This window comes from Ananas comosus, linkage group 1, assembly GCF_001540865.1.
Source record: "Ananas comosus cultivar F153 linkage group 1, ASM154086v1, whole genome shotgun sequence".
Taxonomy (NCBI): Eukaryota; Viridiplantae; Streptophyta; class Magnoliopsida; order Poales; family Bromeliaceae; genus Ananas; species Ananas comosus.
This window is the reverse complement of record NC_033621.1, coordinates 13,035,348-13,050,506: the sequence shown is the minus strand read 5'-3', so window position 1 is coordinate 13,050,506 and position 15,159 is coordinate 13,035,348. Positions and strand designations below refer to the sequence as shown.

General features: G+C 35.7%; 1 protein-coding gene and 1 long non-coding RNA gene across 4 annotated transcripts; one reads left to right on the top strand and one right to left on the bottom strand.

The window, feature by feature from the left end:
- LOC109713701 lies at positions 168 to 7,752 on the bottom strand. Of its 3 annotated transcripts, none has more exons than XR_002217153.1 (7): positions 7,627 to 7,752; positions 5,440 to 5,616; positions 2,720 to 2,799; positions 2,469 to 2,608; positions 1,136 to 1,330; positions 848 to 1,028; positions 168 to 637 (listed from the first exon to the last, which is right to left on the bottom strand). It is a non-coding gene; the product is annotated as an uncharacterized LOC109713701 (long non-coding RNA). The 3 variants fall into 3 exon arrangements; XR_002217150.1 differs by having other exon boundaries at positions 5,440 to 5,556; XR_002217151.1 differs by lacking the exon at positions 7,627 to 7,752 and adding an exon at positions 7,208 to 7,540 and having other exon boundaries at positions 5,440 to 5,556.
- Positions 1,018 to 6,984, top strand: LOC109713695 (potassium channel AKT2). Its single transcript, XM_020237875.1, has 11 exons — positions 1,018 to 1,349; positions 1,522 to 1,740; positions 3,203 to 3,361; positions 3,482 to 3,539; positions 3,933 to 4,250; positions 4,563 to 4,802; positions 4,885 to 5,202; positions 5,364 to 5,549; positions 5,911 to 5,986; positions 6,068 to 6,643; positions 6,727 to 6,984. The coding sequence occupies exons 1-11, from the start codon at positions 1,138 to 1,140 to the stop codon at positions 6,879 to 6,881; spliced, it is 2,517 nt and encodes an 838-aa protein (XP_020093464.1). The 5' UTR covers positions 1,018 to 1,137; the 3' UTR covers positions 6,882 to 6,984.

The window sequence follows — 15,159 nt, the reverse complement described above, 5'->3', positions numbered from 1 at the left end:
AGCGTGTAAGTATTATATATTCTAATCAGAATCAATTTTTCACCCGATGTGAGACTATTAGAGCGTTACAGTACCGAAGGGGCCTTAGGACAAATATCAGTAGGAAACATCGATACCAAAATATATCGGTATTCTCAAAAGCAGAAGAACAAATAATGGAAAATGTATTTATCACTTTAAAATCAACTAATGTATATATATATTCAACAACAAAATGACTACTTTCATTCTAGCAAGAAAAACTTCTTCTGTGTTTGCCCAAAAACGAAGAAAAAACAGTGTGGAGAGTTTGCTGACAAATTGATATAATGCAATGTTAAGCACTTCTAATTGCAACAAAACACTGCATAATTCAGACACAATCAGAGTTCAATTTACCGAAAAAAAGACAAATCCAACAGATCCGATTTCGAATTCACATAAGACGAATCTCGAGCACGGTAGAAAGTTCAAACAGATAAGGCCACACCAATTTCCGCCCCTCGAATACCTCTCAGAGATTTTGCCGACGAATTCCATTTGACAGCGAAAAAGAACAACAGAGACTGAATCCATCATCACTCTCCCCAGATATTCTTCTTGCAAGTCCATCGTTCCTTCGCTGTCACGTAGTAGTCATCTCATTATTATTCAGCATCTGCATGAGAAAAGTCGGCATTTTAAGTCACTTTCTTCCACCAGTAAGTCATAAATCGCACAAGTACATACTCTAACTAAACACGGAAAAGAGAAAACTAATTAATTGAGGAGTTTAATATGCTTTTCGCACTAAAAGCTATAGTACATTCCATTTAAAAGAGAAATCTAGTACAAAGATACAAACTGGGTTTTGGCCACAGGAACTCACCCATCAAACCTACCACATGAGGGATTAATATCCACCATCAACAATCAACTCCTGTGAACAGCATAACACATGACCAAGTCCACATATTCCTCATGTTGGGCCCTTCAGTGGACCACTTTTTTTCTTTTGCAGTGCTCCCCAGCTCTATTATTTGAGCCTGTGGCCTCCCTTTCTGAATTATCTGAACAGAAGAATTATATAATGAAGAGAGAGAGAGAGAGAGAGAGAGAGAGAGAGATAGAGAGATGATAAGGCATTGAAGCAAAATCTCTACTCCGAGAAGCTCACCAATGGAGGACCCAAGTTTTAAGATCAGCGACGGAGGATGTAGTTTTCCAAAGCGCGGCGACGCAAGATTGTATAGCAAGAATGAGGAGTCGGCATCCTTCACCCTTCGTAATCTCTCGAAGCTCATACTCCCCCCTTTGGGCGCGACCGACTACAACCGGGCTCAGTCGAGTTCGCGGGGAAAAATTATCTCACCTATGGATTCAAGATACAGGTAAATATTTTGTCAGCCTAGTTTCATGCTCTATTAAATACACTTACTTGCATGCATGCAGATGTTAGCAGTCACTTATACGCGTAACAAGCAAACATCTTGAGATCTATGCAACTTTAAGATAAGAAAGCGATTAAGTTTTGCTGAAACATTTGAATTTTGTTCGTTTCAGGTGTTGGGAGACGTTCATGGTGATCCTCGTAGCATACTCAGCATGGGTCTACCCTTTCGAGGTTGCGTTCATGGATGCTTCTCCAAAGGGAGGACTCTACATAGCTGACAATATCGTGAATATTTTTTTTGCCATCGACATAGTCTTAACATTTTTCGTGGCTTACATCGACTCGAGGACACAACTGCTTGTCTGGGACCGAAAGAAGATTGCTGTTAGGTATGTTTTCCGTAGAGACATGATCTCATTCCTGCTTCAAGTTAGTAATTTTGTCTATGTTAACTTGGCCAATGATAGTAAAGTCTTAATTCACATTTAGGATCTTTCACCTACAACTGAGTACTAAGAAAACTAGATTGATAGTAAATAATTCAAATAAATGAAATATATTACATGGCATTTTTCTGATTTGGAAGGATCATCAGTACCATATGTTTTTCTTGATTTTTTTTATTTTTTGAGATGACACATCATACTCACCAAACTAAATGACAATTAAATAGAAGAAACATCGTATTTAGTGCTTGTGACAAGTCCAATAATTTTGTGGATCAGAAGATGCCAGAGAAAACTCTGCAATATAAAACCTAACGTGTCTACACTGAGCTCCTCATATATATACAACACTGCAGGGTCCCAGCTATTAAGTTATGGGACACATAAGACTAAAACATGTGAGGTTTATAGTTGAGATATGATCAACATGTTGGTTCTGCACTTAAAAGAGTGTTCTATCTTGGATTATTTTTCTTTTTCACGACCATATAGTAATAAATAATAAGGGGCAAGTCGTGAAGTATCGATTCATACAGGTGTTCGAGTTTTAAGGGCTTTTTTTTCAACTACTTTGTAGCATGACGATTAACTACTCAAGCAACAGTCACTACAGGAGAGTCATATATTAAAGCCGTAGAACTAAACTTGTAACAGGAAAAGAGTAAACTTACCCTGATCATCATATTTAACTAACATTAAGAATCACCATCAGTTCCATGTACCGTGACTAGTCCAAATCAATGTTTTCTGAGGAGATTTGTTGCAGTCGAGTATGCCAAATCCGGTAACTCATAATCCAATGACGATATCTCTGCAAAACAAAAAAGAAGAGAGAGAGAGTAAAATTTGAAGCAATTACTTCTCAAGGAGATAACAGAACGACAATATTGTAGTAATATGTGAAATAATATTAACAACTTACCAAGCAACAGGACATTCCTTATTGCAAATTTCTTCACTCAGAATCAAACTAGTGATGAGAGCTAGATATCAAGTTGAACACTGAAAACAAACACAATTCAATCAGTATTTGAAAAGCGTTAGGAGCCACTAATTAGGCATTCGTCGCAAGCTTTGGTTACTTTTAGACTAGGTATTCGGTGATGCATAATACAACCATTACAGCTCAAAAGTTATAGAATTTGCTGTATAAACAATCTTCCAACGTCAAAATATCATAGCTCGTTTTAGCAATTATCAAACAATTAGTGCTTGATTTTTAACTAAAATTGCAAACATCGGTCATAATCTATATAATACGGCTTAAATATTCTGCTACTCTACATATAAACTCTCAACTAAGGTGCCATATAAGAGGTGATTGAACAAATTTCCACCTTGGTCACAATCACCACAAAAATCTCTAAGGATCAGATGAATATCTCTATCAAAATCTTTTATCCAGGTATCTCTCAACATGGTTCATCATGGATGTGGCCTCGACAATACCGTTCCAAGGTCTCTGTTACTTATTTACAAGAGACGTAAAAGAAAGTGTCTCATACAGCCTGCTGGGCATGCTAAGGCTTTGGCGTCTAAGGAAAGTGAAGCAGTTATTCACAAGGTGCGTTGCAAATGTTTCCATCGACAAAATTCCAAGTTTGAAACACCGGCTCTTTGTTTCTCCATTGGAAAAAAAAAAAAGAAAAAATGTCAGCATAATAGTTGTGTGGTATAAATGCAGGCTTGAAAAGGACATCAGGTTCAGCTATTTCTGGATAAGATGTGCTAGGCTCTTGTCGGTTAGTAGTAGGCTTTTCATTTTACTTTAATCTTGCGAGAAAACAAAAAAAAAAAGCACCCGAATGTGTATACTCTATTGTTTTTGTTGAATCTGTAAGTCCCAAAACTTGAGCATGCGAAGAAGAAAAAGAAAAAATTAAGAGTTGTCTATTTATAAGTTACTCATAGATAAGCAGATGACATCAAGAAGTTTCAAATTACAAATTCAGTTTCAAAATATGATCCTGATTTACTTGCATTTTCCTGGTTTACTTGCATAGTTTTTTAAACTTTAGGTTCCACATCACTATGATTGAAATCCTGAGAATGAACTGGAACCGAGATCAAACTTCGAGGACTTGATTTTCACTTAACTACTAGCCTGAGTTGAAAGAGAAAAATGTTCGGTGCAGGTTACGGTTTTCCTGGTGCATTGTGCCGGGTGCCTCTACTACTTGCTAGCGGACCGTTACCCGCAACAAGGAAAGACATGGATCGGCGCGGTCATCCCGAACTTCCGTGAAGCTAGCTTGTGGATCCGTTACATATCATCCGTCTACTGGTCCATCACTACAATGACCACAGTTGGTTACGGAGACCTTCACGCCGAGAACACGAGGGAGATGATTTTTAACATTTTCTACATGCTCTTCAACCTCGGCCTGACTGCCTACCTGATCGGGAACATGACGAATTTGGTCGTCGAAGGAACTCGGCGCACAATGGAATTTGTAAGAGCAATCATAACTCACACTGATAACAGAATCATTCAGAAAAGATAGAATCCTTTCGATGGACTCAAAAAAAATAATAAAATCTTCTACTGTGGTGAGAAGCCGAAATAAGCTTTTGTCCCACAAACTTAGCACCTCTCGTCGGAAGCAACTAGAGGATGTTAATTGAAAAGAGATCTACTCATGCAGCACTTCTACGAGTCGAAATAATTGATAGTGTCGAGTAGAGAGATGGTTTAAAGAAGTGCTATAATATTTAACAGATGATTAATTTGTGTTCATTGAGCTCATCTAGTCTAAAAATTGCAGAGGAACAGCATACGTGCTGCATCAAATTTTGTATGCCGGAACCATCTCCCCCCACGTCTGAAGGAGCAGATAATGGCTTATATGTGCCTTAGATTCAGAGCAGAGAGCTTAAATCAACAGCAGTTGATGGGCCAACTACCCAAGTCTATATGCAAAAGCATCTGCGAGCACCTCTTCCTACCGCTCATCAAGGAGGTCTATCTCTTTAAAGGCGTGTCCAAGGAAATGCTCTTACTCCTGGTAAGAATTTCTCTCTCTCTCTGCTTCTGTAAATACATCAAAATTACAAAAAAAAAGTATACTTACTCAAAATACTTTATAGATGACGAAGATGAAACCTGAATATATACCTCCTAGAGAAGATATTATAATGCAAAATGAGTCGCCAGATGATGTCTATATTGTGGTCTCCGGTGAAGTGGAAATCGTGTACTCAAACGAAGAGGGAGAACAAGTGGTAGGAGTTTTAAGTACAGGGGATATATTTGGAGAAGCTAGTGCACTCTGTGATAGGCCGCAAAGCTTTACGTTCCGAACAAGAACTCTTTCTCAGCTTCTAAGATTGAAGCAGAGCACACTCAAAGAAGTCATGCAGGCCAAACAAGACGACAGCGTAGTAATCATCAAAAACTTTCTTAAGGTAACTTCTAATAAAACTAGTTGAGATGCTTGCATACAAATAGACCTACAAAATCCTCTAAACTTCCATAAATGTCCTCCATAAATTTAATACACTAGATTCCCCTCTTCAAAATAGTAACATGACAATTTACCATGTCGTGATTTCGGACGTATTTGCAGCATCAAATTGAATTTAAGGATATCAAAGTCGAGGATTTAGTAGGAGAGAGTGGAGAATACGATGAAGCCAACATACCATGCAATCTCCTGACCGTCGCTGCCACGGGCAATAGTAGCTTGCTTGAAGATCTTCTTAAGGTGGGTATGGATCCTGATATCGGCGACTCCAAAGGAAGGACACCACTGGTACGATCTTCAATGCCGAAACACCACAGTTATTAATTTAACCAAGTATTTTATCACCATCTCCTATCTAAAACACATTTTCTTCAGCTCTTGGTGTTTAGGAGGGAGCCAATAAGTAAAACTATATACTATAATTATCACAAGATAAATTATTCTTAACAAGTAAATGATTGATGACCGACCAGTTTAAATCCTACTATTCGTATAGTAAAACCAAATCAATTTCCACAATTCAATGTCTCAAACATAGATGTGTTACTCAAACACCAAAATTAGATGCACGCAAGCAAGCATGCGTGTACATGCATAGAATTTCTTGTCACTAATTCTCATTGTTTACTAAAACTTTCTGTACCATCAGCACATAGCAGCAGCAAAGGGACATGAGGATTGTGTTTTGGCTCTACTCAAGCATGCTTGCAATGTAAACATCAAAGGTAAGCAACTCGAACCCAAAGGTTTCCGACTTTAAAATTACATCTTTTCATCATCCTGATTCAACCAAATTACAACAACAGATACTAATGGAGACACCCCGCTATGGCTAGCTATCAGTACAAAGCATCACAAAATTTTCAACATCTTATACCATTTTGCGCGCATCTCCGATCCCCACACTGGGGGTGATCTTCTCTGCCTCGCAGCAAAACGAAATGATCTTACTGCATTGAAGGATCTATTAAAACATGGTCTAGACATCAATTCAGAAAACCACGAAGGGTTAACAGCGCTACAAATTGCCTTGGACGAAGACAACGCGGACATGGTTAAGTTTTTGATCATGAATGGAGCAAGCATAGAAAACGTAAATCATAATTTATGGGAAAAGGGGAAAATGACAGAGGAAGCTTTACAAGAATTGCTACAAAAGAGAGAAGTAGGTTATCCAATAGCAATACTCGAATCGCCAAAAGCATTTCAGCAAACGAGGACATTGGAAGGAAAACGACATATGACGAATTTGAATATAAGAGATGGAATCTGTCCGAGAGTTAGTCTTCATAAGGGCCATCCATTTTTGCGAAATCCACGCTCAGAAGCTGGGAAACTTCTAAATTTGCCAAACACGATGGAAGAACTAAAAGTGATTATTGGTATGTATTATTCATTTCTTCAGTATATAACAGTATTTGTTTAGAAAATTCATTTTGAAATCTGACGTCTTATTTATTAACAGGAGAGAAATTCCGAATCGACACAAATTGCACGATCATTACAAATGAAGAGGCAGCAGAGATCGACTCCATTGAAGTGATAAGAGATAACGATAAGCTATTTATAGTCACAGAAGAAGAACTTCAACGGATTCATGGTATTAATGGCTACATATAACAACTGTACCCTTAATATATTTATTCCAAACGAGAAAAATATTTCTGAGTATGATTCAGTTTTAGCATCTTTGCCAATATAACATTAGAAAGTAATGAAATAATACATACATTAAAACGCATATCATTTCTTGGAAATTGCTGATAATCATTAATATGTGAGATATTAACTATACTACTTCTATACAATCAACCAAAAAAAGAAATTACATTCTTTTACACTTAACTAAACTTCGCTTTATAATCTATATTCATTCTACGCATATTAATCTAAAACCTGATGCTATTTCCAGATACAGTGGTTGTTTAGTGTTAACAAACACAAACCCGAAGAGTACATTAAAACGCATGGCATTCGGTCCGCCAAATTACAGTATGTTTGAAGCATTGATCTTCTTCCCATGACCATTTTTCATGATTTTTTTTTTTTTTTGTCCCCCTAAAATTGCCATGATTTTCTGGGAAATTGCTTCCACTCTATCTCTATGGATAGAAAAGTGCTTTTCCAAGAAGTACCAACAAACAATTTTGGCCCCAAAAAAACCCTAAAAAATTCACCAAAATCCCCTTTACTGATGCACCAACTTTGAATCTAACTCCTCTTCAGCAAAGATTTAATTAGCTGCTGTGAAATTAAGCTTGTGACAAATATAAATAGCAAGGAGATGAAAATAAAAAAGAAAATTAAAGTTAAAATTAAAATTAAAATTAAAAACTACGCTTAAAAGAGTTCGATTGTCACTGACCTCTTCGCGAAATGGGTGTTTTCCGATCCCACGAGATCAATTGACCCTGCAATTTTTTCTTTTAAATTAGCCGCATGGCTCTTCTTTCTTATTTAATAATTTATTTATTTAATCTTATTTTAGAGCTCAAATTTTTGTTCCTAATTTTATTTTAAGATAAAAACTGCATAGTTTCAGCTTTTCTATTTTTTGAAAGTATTTTGAAAAAAACAAGGGATCGAATCCGACACGTGAATATTTACGGAATTATATAAAAAAATGTAATTAATCTTGAATTTACTCCGATCTGCTGACAAGTAAAGCAGGAGACAAAAAATTTCTTTCTCTTTTTCGTCTGCCCTGATCCGCTAAAAATTAATCGAAAATTTGCTCCCATCTCAATATGTCCCGAATGGAGCGGTAAATGGTGGTCGAATAGAATAAAAATTAATTCATCCTAAATCGATAAGAAATATTAATCCGTCCTGAATTCGTCTCACCCGACAAGAAATTGGACAGAAGGTTGGAGACCTCTCGCACTCATCGATGCGTCCTGTTTGCATTCCTAGTTAGGCCAAGCTTTGGCCTTCCTTTCTTTAGATCCATTTAAAAAATATATATATATAAATGAAAAATATGTAAAAGTATATCTACTATAATATATAAAAATTATATCAAAATATTCATTAAATTGTATGATAATGAAAAATGCTAAAACAAAATGCATTGTTTATTTGTGTGCATTATTGTCCGAAAACATACAAATGTATAATTGCACACACAAATTAAACACACACAACTTTGGGCTTTGGGTAAAGCCTAAATACTTCCAATATTATTTTGGGCCTAAATTTAAATTGCCTCTAAAATTATTTTTAAATAGAGGCCAAATTATATTTATTCTCGTAATTTTAAAGAAAATTAAATAATTTATCATCTCATACATTTGTATGGAACACCTGATAGAGCAAGAGACAAAAACCTGAATTAAAATCTCCCTCTATTACCGACTGTCCCTAGAGCAAGTGGCAAAGGGCTTGGTGGTTAGTATCCGAGACCCAAATTCGAATCCTAGTTGATTCACATTTCCAGCTAAGCTTATTTTTAAATAAAATAAACGAAGCTACAGGATAGCGTGCTACCTATTTCTCAAAAAAATAAAAAGAAAAAAAAATCTCCCTCTATTTATCAATGTAACACAATCCATTTACAAATCCGCAGCTTTGAAATTCATGTTGTTCGCGTGATGGACCACGAATAGGACAAGACAGGACAAATTCATGTGCTCAACAATTTTTTTTTTTTTTTTGGTTATAATGGTGTGCTTTTTTATGGTAATGATTTAAAAAAAACTAAGTCAAAATGGTCCCACCGTTACCCAACCTATGAAGCGATTCAGTTCAATCCTTTAACCCAGGGTTCAACCATCGAACCGGTAAACTACTCTGATTTTAATCAAACCAGTCGGCTTTTTTCTTATCAAGTCATATTAAATTTCAACAACCTAAAATCAGTTTAGCTAATTTTGTTTTCTATTATCACAAATTAGTTTTCTAATAAGTGAAACTTGAAAATTTATATCTATTTAAGTTGGACCAAAAATTCAGCATTTTATAATTAAGTATGATACTAGTTAAATATCTGTAACATTATGCTGGCATTACTGGTTCAATCAGTGATTGATCACTGGCGACTTGCGACTCAATAATATTTTCAGATTGTTATTTAACCCGATATTTAAAATATTATTTTATAGAAAATGATCTGCAATGCATAATTTTTAAAACATAATGAATGATTGATTAGACTGTCTCTCCGCGTCGAGTCTGCCCGTATAATTTTTGTGCACACTTGTGTGTCCACCAGCCTGCAGGTCAACTGATAAGAGACTCTGGACCACACACACTCAAATGGCTACTCTTTTAATTTCCTTGTGAAAATGTTTGAACCACTTACATACACAAGTAGTAAATGTTGTTAGTGTTGATCAAGGCATTAAGATTGGATAATAGAAATTAGGATTAATTTCATACAGGCCCCGCAAACATAATGAATTGCAAATATATCTCTACAAAGTTCAACTTTCATATGTCATCCTTACAAAAATTTTCATATTTTCAAATATGTCCCTGTTGTTAAGATCGTTAGAAAAAATTAGTTAATCATAGATAAAAGACTTAATCCTAATTAGCTAAAAAGATGAATTAACCTTTTTACTCCTCTTCAATTAACCGTTGAAATTTTTGGAGGAATATATTTATGATGGTAAAAGGGTCATTTTACTTATAAAACAAAACAACGCTTTAACGGTAATAAATCAAGGGGACGTTTATTTGAAAACATTAGAACCTTTGAAGAGACAATATATGAAAATTAAATTTTATAGAAATGTATTTGTAATTTACTATATTTGTAGGGATCTGTATGAAATTAATCCTAGAATTTAGATGATGAAAACTCTGAAATGTTCTTAGATTTTGCAAAATTTTAAGCAAAATATGAGCTGTTATTTAAAAAAAATAATTATAATATTTTTATACACGTGTATAGTAAAAATCAGATGAAACGTGGCATATCATACTTCTGCTTTCTTAGACGGGAAAGGAGAAAGGAGAGGGAGGGAGAGGCTCAAATTAAAATGCTTTCAAACTACAAGCATTCTAATTTTAAAATAATTTAAAGTACGAGAACCAAACCAAATAAAACTTGAGCAATAGTATTATAGATTTAGTCGGAAAGTTTATCTTGTGATTGATTAACCATCTTAAATAAATCTTGTCCCCCATTAAAATCTTTTTATGACTGATACAATTTGTGGAGTCAGTTCTTTTTAGCAATTTTATTCGGTACTTATTGAATTTTGAATTGAAATTTGAATAAATCTTAGGCCTCTTTGCATAAAAAATTCACTAATTTTGGACTTTTGTAAAATTTGGTCGCTATTTTTGATTTTACAGATTCGATCCAGATTTTCAGCAATCTGACCAAAATACCTAATTATGAATAATTGAGCTAATTGCTTTGGCGATCCGTCTTATAAATTTCCTGTATAATTCTCTCTGAAGCTACTGCTTTGCGAATTGCGATTGGTTTGGTTTATTCACTTGTTGTGCTGTTACATCCTAATTATAAATCAATAATCTGCTAATGGAGTAATTTTTTACTTTGATTCTGCTTCCTGCTCTATTCTTACTCTGATGTCAAGGTGGAGGACGGCGACCGGCGGAGGCGCGCCAGCGGTGAGGACGTGGACGCGGGGGCCGTCGAAGGCGGGGTCGAGGTCAGCGGGAAAGTTGGTGAGCATGTTGAGGGCGACGGGGGCGCCGCACATGTGGATGCAGCGGTGGCGGCGGAGGGGTCGAGGTCGGAGGGCGACGCGATCCATCTCAGGGAGGCCAAGGGCCGCCCCGTCTGCACCAAAAGAAATGGTGCGTCAAAGAGGGGAGGAGGAGGAGGAGGAGGAGGAAGAAGAGAAAGAAAAAAAAAAAAGAAGAAAAGAAATAGTGCAAAATTTTTTTAAAGAGTGCAATTTTGACCTAAAGAGTGTAAAGTTTATTCCAAAAAAGTATAATTTTTATATCAAATAGTATAACTTTCATTAAAATAGTGTAAAATTTTTTTAAAACAATGTAATCTTATTTTAACAGTACAATTTTATCATCTTCTTTCTTTTTCAATTTTTTTTTGATCTTTTTTATAAAAAAAAATATTTTTTATTTTTTTTTTTTATTATTCTTATTTTTTTTTCTTTATAATTTTTTTTTGTCACTACCTCTTTCTTGCTCTCTATCGCAACCATCACGACGTCGTAGAAGATGAGCTCGCTGTCTCCAACGATGTCGCGGCGTTTCGATGCACGGTGGAGGAGAAGAGTCTGCGCCTCGACGCTATCGTGCCCTAGTGAAGAAGGAGGGTCGCGGCGCGGCCTCAATAGGGTCGGAGGCGAGGAGGGCGGGGGATGCACGGGCGAGAGCGAGGGCGCGCGGGGCAGGGACGAGGCGGACTGTTTCAGCCTCCGCCTTCGTTGTCTTCTTCGGAAAAAAAAAAAAAAAAAAGAGAGAAAAAATAATAAAAATATTTTTATCAGTTTGCTGAAAATTTGGATCGAAACTGCAAAATCAAAAATAGGGACCCAATTTTGTAAAAGTCTAAAATTAATAAATTTTTTATCCAAAAAGGCCTAAATTTAAGATAGAAAAGATTAAAATGATTTAAATTTTGAATATGAATTCTCTGAAGCGCGCTTCCTTGAGATGAGAGCAAATCTTTTGACTTTTAATAATTTTTTTTTTACTCCAAACCCACACTTTCCCATGCATTTTCCCCCAGTGAAAAGTTTGAGTCAGAAACAGTGAAAAAAAAAAAAAAATTTGCTTAACAGTGACTCGGAATAGGGACTCAAGAGAATAAGTTAGTGTTGAATGTTCATGGCCAATTTGCATAAAAAAATTTATTTATTTTGAACTTTTGTAAAATCGGGCCACCTTTTTCGTTTTTGCAGATTCAGTCCGCTTTTTTAGCAAACTGACCAAAATATCTTTATTACTTTTTCTCTTTCCTCTTTCTCTTTCTTCTTCGTTTCTCTCGTTCTTTTTTTTTTCTCACCGGCAAAGCGGAGGCGGAGCAGGCAGAAACGGTCCGTCTCGCCTCTCACCCTCATGCTCTCGCCCTCGCCCTTGCCCTCGTCCGTGCACTCTCCACCTTCCTCGCCTCCGACCCCACCAAGGCCGCGCCGCGACTTTTTTTTTTTTTTGCTTTTTTCTTTTCTTTTCTTCTCCGACTCTTCTCCACCATCTCCGACGACGACACCTCTCGCCCTTCCCCGCCCTTCTCACCTCTCCCTCTCCCTCATTTTCTGCCGCCTCCAACGACGATTTATCTTCGCCGGCGTCGACGTCGACACCGTAGAGGTCACTGCGGCGCTACAGCCTCGGAGCGGGGGGTCCTTAGCGGCGTCGTCACCGGCGCCGTAACTGTTGACAGAGAAGGTGACAAAAAAAATTATAAAAAAAACAGAAAAAAAAATAAAGATAAAAAATTATATAAAAAAAATGATGAAGATGAAATTGTATCGTTAATTACAAAAAAAATTATAAGCTGCACTATTTAAGATGTAAACTGCTGCTTTAAGATAAAAATTATACTCTTTGAACGAAAATTATACTATTTTTTATCTTAAACTGCATCCTTTTAAGTGATATTTATATTGTTTCTCCTCTTGTTGCACTGTTTCTCCTGTTGTTGCACTATTTCTCCTCTTATTTACACAGAAATGGTGCAACAAGAGGAGAAACAGTGCAACAAGAGAAGAAACAGTAGATATATCTCTTAAAACAGTACAGTTTCTCCTCTTGTTGCACTATTTCTCCTCTTATTTACACACAAATGGTGCAACAAGAGGAGAAACAGTATATATATCTTTTAAAACAGTGCAGTTTCTCCTCTTGTTGCACTGTTTCTCCTCTTATTGTACTATTTTTCCTCTTGTTTACACAGAAATGATGCAACAAGAGGAGAAACAGTGTAACAAGAGGAGAAACAGTATAAATATCTCTTAAAGGGATGCAGTTTAAGATAAAAAACAGTGTAACAAGAGAAGAAATGGTGCAACAAGAGGAGAAACAGTGCAACTTTTATTTAAAGAGTGTAACTTTCATCTTAATGGATGCAGTTTACATCTTAAAGAGTGTAATAAGAAGAGAAACAGTGTAAATATTTTTCAAAGAGTGTAATTTTCGTTTAAAGAGTGTAGTTTTCATCTTAAAGCTGCAGTTTACATCTTAAGTAGTGCAACTTATAATTTTTTTTGCAATTAACGATGCAATTTCATGTTCATTCTTCTTTTTATATAATTTTTTATATTTATTTTTTTTTTCTGTTTTTTCTATAATTTTTTTTTGTTGCCCTCTTTGCCAACAGCCACGGTGCCGGCGACGACGCCGCTAAGAACCCCCGCTCCAAGCCTGTAGCGTCGCATTGACTTCCACGGTGTCGACGTCGACGTCGGCGCCGGCGAAGATGTATCGTCGTCGGAGGCGGCAGAGAATGAGGGAGAGGGAGAGGGAGAGATGAGAAGGGCGGGAGAATGAGGGAGAGGGAGAGATGAGAAGGGCGGGGAAGGNATTATATATAATATATATTTTTATTATTTAATTTTTAGTAAAATAAAAATATAAATACGAGCTTAATTATAAAAAGCTTTATTTATATGTAAAGTTTCAAATATTAGATCAAAGTCTAATGAATAAGATTTTATAAATTTATTTTTTATATATATTTAATCTAATCATTTTCAATTTATTGTTCGTTGGCCAGCTCGTGAGCCAGCTCGTGTTCAGCTCGTTAATAAACGAGCCGAATACGAGCTGAATTTTTCGGCTCGATATTTTAACGAGCCAGCTCGTGTTCGAAACGAGCCGAACGCGAACCGACCCCAGCTCGTTCGTGTTCGGCTCGTTTACACCCCTAATGGCGACTATTCAAATTAGAGAGTTATAAATCGATTGAGTTGTTCTATTTGAGTATCAGAAATATATAAATAAATTTACTATCATAAATAATTTTTATTAAATTTAATTATTTCGAACACTTTAGTTGATAAAATGACATGCTAATAATTCATTGTAATAAAGTCAATACGCAAAAACAGTAAAAATAAGAAATATTATAGAAAACGTAAATCACACGTTTCATCCTCAAACTACGAGGTTGGTGACACTAGAGTTTCTAAACTTTAATTTATTAAAATTTTTTGTTAAATTTTTAAACATATTATAATCAAGTCCCACAGTCCAATTTAATTGATTAATTTTTAGCACATCAAAAATTTAAAAATAATGTGACATATTAGTATTAATTATAAGCGCGGGATCAATCGCATCGCTGCTGAATCACCTCCACATATTTTGCAATGCTCTAATTCTAAAAATATGAGCCAATAATTACAATAAATTAAAGTTTGGGGACCACAGTGCCACCCGTCTAATACTTTAAGGACCAAATTGCAACTTACCCGATAGTTTTGGATCTTTTTGCCCCGATATAAGTATAACCAATCCCAACCGTTGATCGAATCGATCGAACGGCCTCAGATCTCAGTTGCAAGAGATATGATCTAAAAGTGGGGCCCACACCTGCGTGAATTCGGCAGCGAATCTCCCGGAGGACAATTAAATTCGGCGTCGTATTCACGGTTGGCGGGAAATTATATCTATTTAGTACGTGTGGGGCCCACCCTTCCCCCCCTTGTTTCCTTATCCACAATTCACGAGGTAACTCTTAAAAAAATAAAAAAAAATTGTGCATATGCAAAATTGCAAACATTATTCTTTTATTATGTAAAAACTCTTTTTATATATTTTTTTACTTTAAAAAAATCTTTATTTTATTCTTTTAAAAGTTTAAATATATTTTAGAATTTTGATGTTAATGTAAAGAGTGAAATGATCAAATTGTCATTACTTATTATATAAATAAAAAATAACTTTTAATATATTTATACTATTTTTAAGAATATTTTTGATATAAATTATAAAAAATGAATGAATAATAAAA